The 13,482-nt window shown below is 44.7% G+C and overlaps 1 protein-coding gene across 1 annotated transcript in view; it reads right to left on the bottom strand.

Moving 5' to 3' along the window:
* Positions 1–5,201: 5,201 nt before the first annotated feature.
* The window catches only part of LOC143989202 (uncharacterized), a 106,750-nt gene continuing 98,469 nt past the window's right edge, over positions 5,202–13,482 (bottom strand). The window contains exon 7 of the mRNA XM_077489252.1: positions 5,202–7,378. Coding sequence (XP_077345378.1) covers positions 7,343–7,378 — 36 coding nt within the window. The 3' untranslated portion in view covers positions 5,202–7,342. The remainder of the gene's footprint in view (positions 7,379–13,482) is intronic.

The raw sequence follows: 13,482 nt of genomic DNA, 5'->3' as shown, positions 1-13,482 counted from the left end.
TTGACAGCATACTCCAGGTGTGGCTGAACCAGAGTCTTGTAGAGTGAGAGAATCATTGCTTTATCTCTGGAGTTAATCCCTTTTTTTAATGCATGCCAATATTCTCTTTGCTTTGTTAGCAGCAGCTTGGCATTGCATGCCATTGCTGAGCCGATCATCTACTAGAACCCCCAGGTCCTTTTCCATCCTAGATTCCCCCAGAGGTTCTCCTCCTAGTGTATAGATTGCATTCATATTTTTGCCACCCAAATGCATTATTTTACATTTTTCTACCTTAAACCTCATTAGCCATGTAGTTACCCACCCCATTAATTTGTTCAGATTAATTGGGCGGGCAACTACATGGCAAATGAGGTTTAATGGTTTCCACATCCTGCTGAGAAGTTATTGCCCTGCTTAGCTTAGTAATAGTATCGTCCGCAAATACAGAGACTGAACTGTTTGCCCCATCCCCCAAGTCATTTATGAACAAATTAACTAGGATTGGTGCCAGCACAGAACCATGTGGGACCCCATTACCCACCCCTGACCATTCCGAGTATTCCCCATTTATCACCACCCTCTGAACTCGCTCTTGTAGACAGTTTTTAAACCAAGTACTCACTATTAGATCGGTTTGGCAAGAACGATTCTTCATAAATCCATACTGATTACTGCTATTGATACCGTTTTCATTACTAAAATCTTGTATATAGTCCCTTATCATCCCCTCCAAGAGCTTGCATACTATTGATGTTAGGCTAACTGGCCTATAATTCCCATGGATGTATTTTGGGCCCTTTTTAAATATTGGTGCTACATTGGCTTTTCTCCAATGTGCTGGTACCATTCCAGTCAGTAGACTGTCAGTAAAAATTAGGAACAATGGTTGGCAATTACTTGACTTAGTGCAAGCCATCTGGTCCCGGTGATTTATTCATTTATTGGGTGTTTCCCAAGTCAAGCCAAGTAATTCTAATTCTGTCCTCTGTTAGCCATGAAGGTGCTTCCTGTGATGTGTCACAAGGCTAAACACTGCAGTTTTGGTTACTGAAAGCCCTTAGATTCCCTCATGAAGACTGAAGAGAAGAATAAATTCAATACCTTTGCCGTCTCCCCATCCTTTGTAACCAGATGTCCTTCCTCATTCTTTATGGGGACAATATGGTCTTTTTACTGTTTACATATTTAAATCATTTCTTGGGATTTGTTTTGCTCTCCTCCACTATGTGTCTTTCGTGTTCTATCTTAGCCGCCCTAATTGCAACCTTACATTCTTTTTAAAGTCTGAATGCTGATGATGATCCCTCAACCTTGTATTTTTTGAAGGCCTTCTCTTTTGCTTTTATATGCATTTTTACATTGGAGTTAAGCCATCCAGGACTTTTGTTCACTCTTTTAAATGTATTACCCAATAGGATGCACTGGCTAATGCCCTTATTTAATATGCTCTTAAAGCGAACCAATCTCTCCTCCGTGTTCTTTGTTCTTAAGAATTTATCCCAATTAATACCTTTTAACAAGGTTCATAGTTTAGGAAAGTTGGCTTTTTTGAAATTCAGTGTCTTTGTATTTCCCTTATGTTTCCTATTTATGTGATTTATACTGAAGCCAATTGAACTGTGATCGCTGTTTCCTAAACACATCCGTGATCAGGTCTGTATTGTTGGTAATCAGTAGATCTAATAATGCTTTATTTCTAGTTGGTGCGTCTACCATCTGACCCATGAAATTGTCCTGCAAGACATTTAGGAACTGGCAAGCCTTAGATGAATGTGTGGTTTCCTCCGCCCAGTCTATGTCTGGATAATTAAAATGCCCCATTATGATGACACTTCCCATCCTTGCTGCTAATCCAAATTGTGATAGGAGGTCTATCTCCCCCTCCTTCCTCAGGTTGGGGGCATAGCATACTCCCAGTATTATTTTCCCCTTCGCTTAATCCCTTTGGAGCTCTACCCATAAGGATTCCACCTCCTCCCTAGCTCCTTTAGTGATGTCATTTCTCACATTCACTTGTACATTATTCTTGATATATAGGCATGCCCCTCCCCCTTTTTTTACCCTCTCTGTCCCTGTGTTAAAGGGTGACCCCATGAATGGTTGTCAGCCAATCATGAGAGCAGTTGAACCAGGTCCTCCTAGTACAACAGTATCTCTAGTTCACCCATCTTGTCTGCCAGGCTTCTGGCATTGGTGAATATGCCACAGAGCTTAGACCGGTCGCATACTATCCTCTTATTGGGTGTTCCGAGATTGCAACTAGGACTTGTTACTATACTTTGCTTGGTTATACGTGCTTTAGTCAACCTATCACTAATGCCCCTAATACTACCCTCTGGACTATGTTCCGCACTGACTACCTCTGGACCCTCCCCCCGTCACCTAGTTTAAAAACCCCTCTAACTTTTCCCCCAGTCCCATCCTAGCTCGATCTATCATCCCAATCGCATCCCAGCTCCATTCATTACCCCCATCCCGGCTCCATCCATCCCTCTGATCCCATCCCAACTCTATCCCTTCCCCTGATCCCATCCCGGCTCCATCCATTCCCCCCATCCTGGTTCCATCCATCCCCCTGATCCCATCCCAACTCTATCCATTCCCCTGATCTCATCCCGGCTCCACCCATCCCCCAATACCATCCCAGCTCCACCCCCCCTCGACTCTTCCTGCCCATGCCTCCCTCCTCTGCATGTCTCATGTACACAAAAATCATCACAGACCTCAGATCAGCTGGAGGGAGGAGGGGAGGGTTCAGTGCATTCTGCTCTGCACTGTGTGTTTGAGGCAGCCAGGGAGAGATGCCGGCTGCCATGCAAAGACAGTGTAGCTCACCGCATGTGGGAACCAAGATGCCCCGCACACGCCACGGGCATCCGGGGACTCAGCCCTGATTCGCCTTGACCCGGATTGAATTCCGGAACAGTGCCAGCGAATCAGGGATGGTTGGGAGATATGCTACTACTAATAATATTAACCACTTTGCGCTAACGCTATTGCTGAAAGGCGGCTACAGTGCGGCGCGCAATTGCCAGAAGGCCGTCCCTGGATGCCCTCCTGTTTACATTCCCCCTGCATGGGGGAATGTAAACACAGCCAATCACAGATCATGCTAAATGGCCAATCACAGCGGCCGTTTAGCACTCGATCAGAGTGTCCAATGAGAGATGATCTCATATGTAAACAGGTCCTCCTAGTACAACAGTATCCATCTTGTCTGCCAGGCTCCTGGCATTGGTGAATATGCCACAGAGCTTAGACCGGTCGCATACTATCCTCTTATTGGGTGTTCCGAGATTGCAACTAGGACTTGTTACTATACTTTCCTTGGTTATACGTAAACATATGAGATCATCTCTCATTGCTGGCTCTCCCTGCTCACACAGAGACAGCGTGTGAGGAGGGAGAGCTTCCGTGCTGCAGCGGGAGTGAAAAAAATCTGTTACATTAACACCCCCAGTGCCACCTATCAGTGCCATCTGTCCCCATAGCCATCTGTCCCCAGTGCCGCCTATCAGTGCCACCTGCCTCCAGTGCCACCTGTCCCCAGTGCCACCTGTCAGTGTCACGTGTCATCAGTGCCACATATCAGTGTCATCTGTCATCAGTGCCACCTTTCAGTGTCACGTGCCATCTGTTATCAGTGTCACGTGTCACCAGTGCCATCTGTCATCAGTGCCACATATTGGTGCCATCTGTCATCAGTGCCATGTATTAGTGCCATTTGTCATCAGTGCCACGTATTAGTGCCATCTGTCATCAGTGCCAGGTGTCATCAGTGCCACATATTAGTGTCATCTGTCATCAGTGTCATGTGTCATCAGTGCCATGCATTAGTGCCATCTGTCATCAGTGCCACGTATCAGTGTCATCTGTCATCGGTGCCACATCAGTGTCACGTGTCATTGTCCTGGTGCTCCAGGGCCATCAAAAGTGTAATAGGTAGTCAACAAGTTAGATGTGTAATTTATGCTCCTAGAACACATGATGGCGCTTCCTGCATGTTGGGCCTCTCTATGTGGCCAGGCTGTGAAAAAGTCCCACACATGTCATATTGTAATACTCATGAGGAGAAGCAAAATGTATTTTGGGGTGTCATTTGTGGTATACACATGCCATGTGAGAGAAATAACCTATTACAATGACAATTTTGTGGGAAAAAAATAAATAATTTTGCAAAGAATTGTGGGAAAAAATGACAACATCAAAATTCTCCCCATGCATCTTACTAAATACCTTGGAATGTCTACTTTCAAAAAAGGGGTCATTTGGGGGGTATTTGTACTTTCCTGGCTTGTTCGGGTAGCAAGAAATGAGATCGGCCACCAGTAAATCAGGTGTGATCAATTTTTTCAGCTTGTAGACTCTCTAACTTTCACAAAGACCAAATAATATCCACTAATTTGGGTTATTTTTTACCAAAGATATGTAGCAGTATAAATTAGGGCCAAAATTTATGAAGAAAAATTTATAATTTGCAAAATGTTGTCACAGAAACAAAGAAAAATTCAAAATTATTCGGTATTTTTTCATTTATAGCGCAAAAAAATTAAAAGCCCAGAGGTGATTAAAATACCACCAAAAGAAAGTTCTATTTGTATGAAAAAAAGGACAAAAAATGAATTTGGGTACAGTATAAGCCCTTGTACACATGGTCGGAAATTCCGACGGAAAATGTCCGATCGGACCGTGTTGTCGGATAATCCGACCATGTGTGGGCTCCATCTGACTTTTTCTGTCGGAATGTCCGACCAACAAAGTTTGAGAGCTGGATATAAAATTTTCCGACAGCATAATCGATCTGACTTTTTCCGATCGTTTGTAGAGAATTCCAATCGGACATAGTGCCCCGCATGCTCAGATCAAATTACGAGACCAAAGCTATTGGCTGCTAGCCTGAACGTAGTCCCGTCGTAATGAATGAACGTCATCATGTTCCGAACGATCGGATTTTCGAACAATTTTGTCCGACCGTGTGTATGCAACACCAGTTTCGGACAAAATCCGTCAGAAAAAATAAGACGGATTTTGTGGTCCTGAATGTCCGACCGTGTGTACAAGGGCTTACATGGCTGAGTAATTGTCATTCAAAGTGTGACAGCACTGAAAGCTGAAAATTGGTCTGGTCACGAGGGGGGTTTAAGTGCCCAGTTGTCAAGTGGTTAATATTAATGATATCAACAATAACTCAGCATAGCCTAATAAAATATTTCAGAGAATGTTTGATACTTTTTCTTTATTTTCAGATTACAGCCCCCTTGGTGGTGTATTAGTGCTTATTTTGCACATAGTAAATCGCTGTACAGAAATATATAACTCTAAAAAGTAATACAGATTACAGGTAGATACAGATATACAGTATATTGCCGTATATATACATATTGCTTAAAGCAATTCCGTTCCAACTTGACAAACAAAATGCTCTTTGCGTTTCACAATTTCTCTTGTAAACACAAAACAGAGTTCAGAAAATATAATCTGTTGTACAAAAATCTTTACATTTAAAAGTTTACTTCATTAAAAATGATGCTTCAAGATGAGCTCCAGGTCTTACAACATTGTATTTTGCTTATTCCAGAAACCATATAAATCCACTTTGTGAGGAGTGGATGTGTTGGAATACATTGTTCATGTATTTTGTGCTACAACTACATGAGCCAGTAGATGGCAGTGTTTATAAGTTTGTAGCTGCTCTATGGTAAACTCTATGTCTTTTTTTCTGTATTATAAAGTTTCCTGTCCGCAGTTAAGCAGCAAAGACCACAGAATTTTTAACAGGATGACTTTGCAAACCAAGATAAGATCTTGTAAAAGTAGCAGTGACATCTCCACCTTACAGTACATAGACCAGTGGCGGCTGTTGCTGCAATTTTTAGGAGGAGGGGTGGCAAACAAACCACCAACCCCACCGCCCGCTCACCAGCCCCGCTTGCCAACCCTGCTCACAAGCCTGCTTGCAAGCCCTGTTTGCAAGTCTGGCAGCCCCGCACTTACCCCATCCAGGTTGCGAGTGGCTTTGGCGGCTTCCCTGGCTTATCCTCCCAGCCTCCCGATCTGGTCGCTTCTCATCCCGGCCAGTCCGGTATCAGGACCCTCTTTCTGTCCTGATTGTCTGGGAGAAGAAGCAGGAAGACAATCTGTAGGTACGCTATTGTAACAAGTGGGTGGGCTCAGGGTGCAGTGTTCTGGTGGTCCCTGGAACTGCAGCAATCAGCCCAGGGCACCACAGTGCTGCCAGCAGGCAAACTCAATCCTAACAGCGGCAGTGAGCTGTCTTTATTACAGGAATATTTAACACTGGATTATTGCATAGATCTGGAAGAAATATTCTTGTATCTAGAGCAGGGGTCTCTAAATTTTCTAAGCAAGGGGCCAAGTTTACCATTCTTCAGACTTTAGGTGGGATTGGACTGTGGCCAGTGGGAGTAAAAAAAAGTCTTGACGTCAGTGGTAAAGAATACCCCATCCTTGGTGTCACTGCGAGAAATTGTCTCTTATCATTGGTGTCATTGGGCTTCATTGTTGGTGTCATTGAGAGAAACTGTGCCCCTATCGTTGGCGTCACTGGAAAAATTGTGCCCCATCATCGGTGTCAGTAGGAGGAATAGTGTCCCATCATTGGTGTCAATGGAAAGAATTGTGCCCCATCCTTGGTGTCAGTGGTAGGACATGTGCCCTATCGGTGTCAGTTAGAGGAATAGTGTCCCACCACTGGTGTCAGTGGGCCCCATTTTTGGGAGAATTATGCCCCATTGTTGGTATCAGTGGATGAAATGGGGCCCCAAGGCAGGATAAAGCGACCGAAGGGCTGCATCTGGCCCCGAGCCGCAGTTTGGAGACCACTGATCTAGACTATAAGCTTTCAGTTATGGCTGGACTTTAGTAAATCACTCACTTAAAACATCTGGTTGAGTCAGCCACCATAGACCATTCATCGCATTATGCTTGGGCATAGAGGTGTGTGCAGGGGAGATCTGGTATGACCATAAATACAGTATATGTGTTTATGGAAATATGACACAGCATGGAGACAAACTCCAAGTACAAATTTACAATAAAAACCTCAAACGGGATAAAAAAATATCTTTCCTTTCATTAATCATAGGTTTATATTACGTTACATTTTTTCATTTATTGTATTCACATTATCTTCATGGATATGTACAGTCAGAGCAGCATTCCAAGTTGCCGTGGTGAGGCCATCCCATGGCAGTATGTGCCAAGATCATGCTTTTCAGCCCCAGGCAAGATGTCATTGATACCAAGACCTATTTCCCCCTAGTGCTGTACAGCAATTAGCACCAAGCCCGAAGTCGTTTCTTTGAATGCTGTCCCTTTAAGTAGGGAAATTTCTCCAAGATTACTTCTCCATCTTGATATCTGTTTCTGTATTGTCCTGCAAGAAGTAAGAGTACGGGTTACTTAGATATAGGTGTAATAAATACTTAGGGGGTCTATTTATCAAGATTTAGGCAACTTTTGCAAGATTTACATACATTTAAAAACATTACAGTCCCGGACACTGTTAACCCCCTCGGTGGATATGCCCAAATAAGGCCCACTTTCTAGGTTGGTATAGCCCAGACTAATATGGGAGGAACTTCCAACTCCACCAACTGCTCCTGACCAGTACCACCCCCTAATGAGCAGGGAACTGTCCACCCTGCCAACTTTATGGGTTGGTCCTGCCCAGACTCCACCTCCTAATATGTGGGGAACTTCCCACCCCACCAGCTTTACAGGTTGTCCCTGACCTGACCCCACCTCCTGAAAAGCATGGAACTGCCGACCCTACTAACTTTACGAGTTGGTCCTGCCCAGACCCCACCTCCTAATTTTCAGGGAATTGCCCACCTTTCCAACGTTATTGGTTGGACCTGACCAGATCCCACCTTCTAATATGTGGGGAACTTCCCATCCCATCAACTTTATGGGTTGCTCTTGTCCAGACCCCACCTTCTAATAAGAAGGGAACTGCCCCCCCCTGCCCATTTATGGGCTGGTCCTGCCCAAATCCCACCTTCTAATATGCAGGGAACTTCCCACCCCACCAACATTACTGATTGCTCCTGACCAGACCCCAGCACCTAATAAGCAGGGAACTGTCCATTCTGCCAACTTTATGGATTGGTCCTGCCCAGACACCACCTACTAATTTGCAGGGAATTGGTCGCCCTGCCAATTTTATCATTTAGTCCTGCTCAGACTCCACCTCTTAATATGTGAGGAACTTTCCACCCCACCAACTTTATGGGTTGCTCCTGACCAGATCCCACTTTCTAATAAGAAGGGAACTTCCCACTCTGCCAACTTTATGGGTTGATCCTGCCAAGACCTCACCTCTTAATATTCGGGGAACTTCCCACAGCACCAACTTTACAAGTCTCTCCTGACCAGACTCCACCTCCTAATAAGCAGGGAACTGCCCACTCTGCCAACTTTACAGGTTGGTCCTGCCCAGACCCCACCTCCTAATATGCAGGGAACTTCACAACCCACCAACTTTACTGGCTGCTCCTGGTCAGACCCCACCTCCTAATAAGCTGGGAACTTCCCACTCTGCCAACTTTACAGGTTGGTCCTGCCCAGACCCCACCTCCTAATATGCGAGGAACTTCCCACCCCACCAACTTTACTGGCTGCTGCTGGTCAGACCCCATCTCCTAACAAGCAGGGAACTGCCCACTCTGCCAGCTATACATCTGAAACCACTTGTTCATTTTCCACAAACCCAAAACTCGTTGTCACTTGACACAGACCCTTCCTGAGTTGTATTCCTTGTGTCTATTTTGCAATAATGATGCAATAATGTTGGTCCTACTGTAATTCCTGTGTGTGCTGTGTTGTTCTTTTGGGTAAAGGGGCACCTACGAGTCCAGAGAACTGTCTGGGACAGAGCCTTAGTCCACCTGTCCATGGTAAGGAAGACCTGGGAAATTCCCCCATAAGGGTCATTCTGCTGACCAAATGACACAAGCAGATTCTTATGTATTGAGAACATATTGAGTTAGCAAAACACAGACTGCTCAGAAGCTTGGTTTTAAGAAATTGTCCATGCATACCATCAGGTCTAGACTATTTTGCCCCCTACACGAGACAAGCTACTTGCGCCACCCCCCCCCCCCCCCCCAAAAAAAAAACTTCTGTACTGCTAAAATATCATTGATATACCACTATACGGTATAGATGGGGGCAAAACAGTCTAGCACCGGCCCTGTCTATACCCCCCTGTGATGTTTGTTGCCCCCTCATTGAACTGCCTTACACAATAAGCATAGTTGACAACATTTCATTTTATTTTATTTTTTTAGAGGACTGGGGGACAGCAGGGGACTGAGTGACAGCAGGGCAGAGGACTGGGCGAAAAAACAGGGGACTGGGTGACAGACAGCAGAGGGCTGGGTGACAGCAGGGCAGAGCCCTGGGTGACAGCAGAGGGCTGAGTTACAGCAGGGCAGAGGACTGGGCAACAACAGGGGACTGAATGACATCAGAGGACTGGGTGACAGTAGGCAGAGCACTGGGTGTCTGCAGAGGGCTGGGTCACAGTAGGCAGAGGACTGGGCGACAACAGGGGACTGGGGGACAGCAGGGCAGAGGACTGGGAGAACACAGGGCAGAACACTGGGTGACAGCAGGGCAGAGGACTGGGTGACAGCAGGGCAGAGGACTGGGTGACAGCAGGCAGAGGACTGGGTGACAACAGGGGGCTGGGTGACATCAGGGGACTGAGTGACAGCAGAGGACTGGGCAACAACAGGGGACTGAATGACATCAGAGGACTGGCTGACAGTAGGCAGAGGACTGGGTGTCTGCAGAGGGCTGGCTGACAGTAGGTAGAGGACTGGGTGTCTGCAGAGGGCTGGGTCACAGTGGGCAGAGGACTGGGCGACAACAGGGGACTGGGTGACAGCAGGGAAGAGGACAGGGTGAACGCAGGGCAGAGGACTGGGTGATAGCAGGGAAGAGGACTGGGTGATAGCAGGGAAGAGGACTGGGTGATAGCAGGGAAGAGAACTCGGTGAAAGCAGGGCAGAGGACTCGGTGATAGCAGGGCAGAGGACTGGGTAAACGCAGGGCAGAGAACTGGGTGAACGCAGGGCAGAGAACTGGGTGAACGCAGGGCAGAGAACTGGGTGACAGCAGGGCAGAGAACTGGGTGACAGCAGGGCAGAGGACTGGGTAAATGCAGGGCAGAGGACTGGATAAATGCAGGGCAGAGGACTGGGTGAACGCAGATCACAGGACTGGGTAAACACAGGGCAGAGGACTGGGTGAACGCAGATCACAGGACTAGGTGAACGCAGAGCAGGGGACTGGGCATCTGCAGAGGACTGGGTGACAGCAGGGCAGAGGACTGGGTGACAGCAGGGCAGAGGACTGGGTGACAACAGGCAGAGGATTGGGTGACAACAGGCAGAGGACTGGGTTGCAGCAGGGCAGAGGACTGGGTGAAATTGGGTTGAAAACTGCTCTGCCTCTGCCCAATATCTCAGTCAGGACCCTGCTACAGGAAAAAAACAGATATCATCTTGATCTTTGTCACTTTTTTACAAAGTCTAAAGATAGAAATAATAAAGTTGACAAAGATCAAGATGATATCTGATCTTTCCTGTAGCAGTGTCCTGACTGTGAGATATCAGGCAGAGCAGTTTTCAACCCAATTTCTCCCAGTCCAGTGGCTGCATTAAAAACAAAACAGCATTTTAGGGTCTTTTTTTTACCTCCATGTTGCTCTGCCCAGATGAACCTGCAATTATCCCTGAGGCCGGCCACTCCGCCCTCTGTCCCCCAGTGACAGATTGGATCACCCTTTGGCTGGCCACACCCCCTCACGAGCCCCGATCAGTGACAATGAAGGAGATACTGTACTATGCACAAAGCAAGATCCATAAAGACATGGATGAGGAAATTTGGGGTGGAGGAACTTGTCTGGCCTGTACAGACTCCTGACCTTAACCCAATAGAACACCTTTGGGATGAATTAGAGCAGAGACTGTGAGCCAGGCATTCTTGTCTAACATCAGTACCTGACCTCACAAATGCGCTGCTGGAGGCCTGTACAGAGTCCTGACCTCAACCCAATAGAACACCTTTGGGATGAATTAGAGCAGAGACTGTGAGCCAGGCCTTCTTGTCCAACATCAGTGCCTGACCTCACAAATGCGCTGCTGGAAGAATGGTCAAACATTCCCATAGACACACTCCTAAACCTTGTGGACAGCCTTCCCAGAAGAGTTGAAGCTGATATAGCTGCACAGGATGGGCCAACTCAATATTGAACCCTACGGACTAAGCCTTTAACGTTTATGTGCATGTAAAGGCAGGTGTCCCAATACTTTTGGTAATATAATGTAATTTTGGATGTGGCATGATGGAGGCCTTTGTCATTTTCTATGTGCCACGTGTCCTGTGTGCCTCATGCCCAGGATCAATTATATTTTTTATCAAAGGCCCAAAGCCTTTTCAGCGTTGTGCCACCACAAGCCACATTCTTTCCCCTACAGATCTTTGCAGACAAATAGTTTCCAACGCCTCAAGGGATATTATTAAATGTACCCTACATGTTCTAAAAGGTTAAATTCTTAAAATATGTCTTTGAAGGTTTTTCAAAAATGCTAATATTTAAAAGAAAATTGTTGCAACGAAGAACCATTTTCACCTCCATCTTCCCGTAATAACTCCTACGCCTATATCAACTTTCTGCAAACCCGGCTTGGCAGCCCTTCATTGAGAAATGAACCCGAATTCCTTTGTTGCTCAGCTATTTCCTCCTAAATGATATCAAGCAACGGATGTATGCTGCAATATATGATATCGAAATAATAGCCAGCATACAGACAAAGGTGGTTCAAGCAGATGTAAACCACACACCCTACAAAGACCGGGGGCAGAATTACTCTATACCAGGCTTTCTCAACCTTTTAACCCTAGAGGAACCCCAAAAATAATTTCCATGTCTCGAGGAACCCTTACTAAAACCAAATCGGCAAGGCTCAATAGGAACAATGCTCCTTTTATTGGTGGTCAATAGGAAGAATGCCCCCCTTAAATTGGTGTTTGGAATGCCACCCTTAAAGACAGTAAAAAAGATATTTGGTGCCATGCTGTTGGCTTTGCTAAGTGGTGCTGAACCTTCAACTCTGTAGGCATCACCAAAAAGATGGTTCATCAGCCACAGCTCAAGGAACCCCTAGCCACCTCTGAAGGAACCCCAGGGATTGCCTAAAGGTGGATAGGGTAGGAGCTGACCGGACATACTGGGAAAGGGAGTTCCAGAGGATGGAAGAGGTTCTGGAGAAGTCCTGGAGGCGAGCATGGGAGGAGGAAACAAGGGAGCTAGAGAGCAGGAGGTCCTGGGAGGAGCGGAGAGGACGATTTGGGTGATATCTGCAGATACGGTGGGTGATGTAGCTGGGGGCAATGCTGTGGATGGCCTTGTATGTTGTGGTTAGTATTTTGAATTTTATACGGTGGGGTAGGGGAAGCCAGTGAAGGATAAACAAAATCCTTTCCAACGGGGGTCACAAAAGACAAGACCTCCCCAAGAAAAAAAGACAGCTACTATGGCTGTAGCGGGTACTATAGGATCAAGGAGGGGTAACATTTCCACATATTTTATTATGTATCAAAACTACAATAGTTAAAAAGGGGAAGGGATTCATAATATTCTTAATGTTAAAATGATTACGTTTTGGAATTTGTTTTGTATATTCAGATCTGTTTTGTATATTGGTTATTTTTGAACTTATTCAAAAATTTGAATTTCGGAAGAAGGCTATATCCGTTCTGTTTTACTCTATTCTTTTCTATTATATTCCTTTATTTCCTATTATGCTATTCTGTTCTGTTTTATTCTATTTGTTTATATTCTATTATTTTCTATTTTATATATATATATATATATATATATATATATATATATATATATATATATTTTTTATTTTTTTTTCTATTCAATTTTTTTTCTATTATATATATATATATATATATATATATATATATATATATATATATATATATATATTTTATTTTCTATTCTATTATTTTCTATTCAATTTTTTTTCTATTCTATTATTTTCTATTTATTTTCTTGTCTATTCTTCTCTATTCTATTCTTTTTTCTTCTTCTATTCTTTTCTATTCCATGCTGTTTTATTCTATTCTATTCAGCAGCCTAAGTAGGAATCATCATCTTATTTCACTTTCATACCTTTCTTTATGTATGCAATATGTTTCCATTTCATTTTCGAATTTGGATAATTAATTTCATTAGAACTTATTTCGGATTCATTGAAATACGTTTATTATTGTGATTTGGAAATTCGGATACATCAGAATCTCTGAATAATGAAAATTTTATCCGAATTTTGATTAGTAAACAAATCGCACATGACTACAAACCTTTCCTAGTAATTTGAAGTCGCGCTCCAGGCAGAAAAAAAAAATTAGTCTGCCAGTAGGGCCCCTCCATACCTGTTAAAGTAGAACTATAGGCAA

The sequence above is a fragment of the Lithobates pipiens genome, unplaced genomic scaffold (assembly GCF_037356315.1).
Source record: "Lithobates pipiens isolate NorthernLeopardFrog02 unplaced genomic scaffold, aLitPip1_a1.2 Scaffold_18, whole genome shotgun sequence".
Classification (NCBI taxonomy): domain Eukaryota; kingdom Metazoa; phylum Chordata; class Amphibia; order Anura; family Ranidae; genus Lithobates; species Lithobates pipiens.
This window is presented reverse-complemented; position numbering and strand designations above follow the sequence as displayed.